The 3,010-nt window shown below is 43.0% G+C and overlaps 1 protein-coding gene across 1 annotated transcript in view; it reads left to right on the plus strand.

The window, feature by feature from the left end:
* The window catches only part of spata18 (spermatogenesis associated 18), an 8,957-nt gene extending 6,594 nt beyond the window's left edge, over positions 1-2,363 (plus strand). Inside the window, exons 9-12 of the mRNA XM_076276754.1 lie at positions 187-362; positions 1,187-1,310; positions 1,679-1,744; positions 2,307-2,363. Coding sequence (XP_076132869.1) covers positions 187-362; positions 1,187-1,310; positions 1,679-1,744; positions 2,307-2,363 — 423 coding nt within the window. The remainder of the gene's footprint in view (positions 1-186; positions 363-1,186; positions 1,311-1,678; positions 1,745-2,306) is intronic.
* The last annotated feature ends 647 nt before the right edge of the window (positions 2,364-3,010 follow it).

The raw sequence follows: 3,010 nt of genomic DNA on the forward strand, positions 1-3,010 counted from the left end.
TCCTTTAAAGTACAAAATGTAAAGTGCAGATACTCGATCTGTTTCCATGACTTTAAATGTTTTTGTCACTGTTGCTTTGAAGAAAGTGATTTATTCTTACTACAACCAAAATACTTCTAGATACCTGGCTGATGGTCAAAGGTGGTCTGTGCCATGTGAATTACACTTGTTTATGTGTTTGTGCAGGACGTGATCAACGCTATGAATGTGAACCCGCGGATCTCCTTCCCAGCGGAGGTAGACTTTGTGCTGATCAGCAGCTTCATCAGGGAGACGTGCAGGATAGCCTTCGCCATGCAGACACTGGACCCACCACTGGACCTGGCCTTCAGCACAGACGGAGAGCTGTACAATGACATCAAGTGAGAGGGACCAGACACACACACACACACACACACACACACACACACACACACACACACACACACACACACACACACACATACAGACACACACACACACACACACATACAGACACACACACACACACACACACACACACACATCCAAACACACACACACACACACACGCATACAGACACACACACACACACACACATACAGACACACACACACACATACAGACACACACACAGACACACACACACACACACACACACACACACACACACATACAGACACACACACACACATACAGACACACACACACACACACACACACACACACACACACACACACACACACACATACAGACACACAAACACACATACAGACACACACACACACACACACACACACACACACACACACACACACACACACATACACACATACACACACACACACAGACACACACACACACACACACACACACAGACAGACACACACACACACACACACACACACATACAGACACACACACACACACACACATACAGACACACACACACACACACACACACACACACAGACACTGGCCACAACATAACACCAAAATAGTTTGTAAACCTGTCTCCAGGTTGTCAGGTTTACACAAATACACAAACTCATACACACACTCACTCGTAGTCCACATACATGTATGCACATGTACACATACACACCCAGCCCCCACCTGTGTTGTTAGACATTCCCTAGACTCATCAGCTGAGTAATTAAGCATAATAAACCTGCAGCAGATAAGAGTGACCCCTCCCTCCTCCCTCCTCCCTATTCCTATCTCAGGTATCGGCGTAGTTATGACTCGGAGTTCACCGCTCCCCTAGTGGTGTACCACGTGTGGCCAGCCCTGGTGGAGGACGACGCCGTCATCGTGAAGGGGGAGGCCGTAACCCGGAGAGGCGCTCTGGTAAAGTCAGCTCTGGTAACGGCTAGCAGCGGGCAGTCATAGTTATCCCAAACAGAAAAGTTAGGCTTCAGCAAGTAGAATTTCATGTTATCCTAATAGTCTTGGTCTTTATTCAGACGTGAAGCCAAAGACTTTCTGTCACCAGCTTTACTCCATTTATAGCCATTAGAGGATGCCGTTCCAAAATGGAAGCTCCTGTCTTGTCAGTCAGTATAAGAAGAAAGATCAGTTCAGGTGGAACTAACAGGTGGAACTAACTTCTGTGTTCTATGTTCTGTGTTCTTTTCCCCAACATTCTGTGTTCTTCTTCTATGTTCTGTGTTCTTCTGTGTTCGTCTGTGTTCTGTGTTCTATGGTCTCCGCCAAAGTGGAGGAGCAGAAGTAGGAGCTCTAGTCCTGTGCGCTCTCGTTCCGGAAGCCCCACTCGCACACTTGTAAGTTTCTATGACGACTGAGAGCCTATGAACTCAACACTCTGTGCTGTGACATGGACAGTGACAGCCATAAGTCAGGACATACAAAAAACATTTAAAATCCTTATGTCTTCATTTTGCCTTGTGTTTTATGGTGCTATTCTTTCCAACAAGCCCATTGAAGAGTTCAATTAACTGAAAAGACATTGAAGACCTTAATGAAATGTGTGTACCATTAGCTAAGCTCTTTTTTCTGTCTCACTACTACACCTATGCAATCCTCTCGGGGGATGAGGGTAAGTACTGAACTTTTGGCATGGCAATCATCAGTCCTGTAATGGATTTACACTAGACCCAGATTAGGCCAGACTATAGTTGGCAGAATTATGTAGAACAGCAATTTATGTCTCTCTGGATTATCCATTAAGATATTTCAGGGGAATATACTTAAACTGACTGTCCATCTCTCTCTATTGCTCTCTCTCTCTCTCTCTCTCTCTCTCTCTCTCTCTCTCTCTCTCTCTCTCTCTCTCTCTCTCTCTCTCTCTCTCTCTCTCTCTGTCTATCTATCTCTGTGTCCCAGATGTCTAGCTTCAACCGTAGTCTCTCGCCTGAACGTCTTACCATCAGTCGCCTGTAAAACCCGGACTTGATCTCCAGCTTTCCCTTGACATAGACTTAAATGTTATCATTTTGTTGAAGTGACTAAAGAAATCTGCATTCAGCCCATGTGTGTGTTTTATAGTTTAGATTTTTATAGTAAGATTTTTGTGAGAAATCTGACCAAAGCAAATGCTGTACTTATTATCTTGATTAGATATTTTTAATATTAATCTCCTTCTACGATGAGGTGCATTTCATAACAAACTTTTCAGAGTGCTATAGATTATTAGGGTGTTTGCATGTTTTCATCATTTTAATCTGTCTCGTGTGTAGTTTATTCACAGTATTAATCTCAAGGAATGGTGCTTCAAATTGTATTTTACGGTCAATTTTATAGTTTTTTTTTTTAGTTAAGTAAAACCTGCACAGTAGCACTTTTCTGAAATCTGATATAGTTTGGGTGTTAGTAAATCAAATAGAAATTTGTATGCGTTGATAATAAATTTGTCCTCTGCCGCTTTTCTCTCAATAACATAAGGATGCAGCATATAACCTCAGATTCAGTTTTGTTGAGATGGCACAAAGGGATTTCTTGGTTGTGCACAGGTGCTACTTACAGAACTTGAGCTACTTGACAAATGTTACTTGTTTAGGTCATCACTTTCTTTCATGTCTTGTGTAAGA

The sequence above is a fragment of the Alosa pseudoharengus genome, unplaced genomic scaffold (assembly GCF_046254945.1).
Source record: "Alosa pseudoharengus isolate Yale_2024_CS ecotype anadromous, Long Island Sound unplaced genomic scaffold, YU_APseudo_1.1 YU_APseudo_1.1_scf_11, whole genome shotgun sequence".
Lineage (NCBI taxonomy): Eukaryota > Metazoa > Chordata > Actinopteri > Clupeiformes > Clupeidae > Alosa > Alosa pseudoharengus.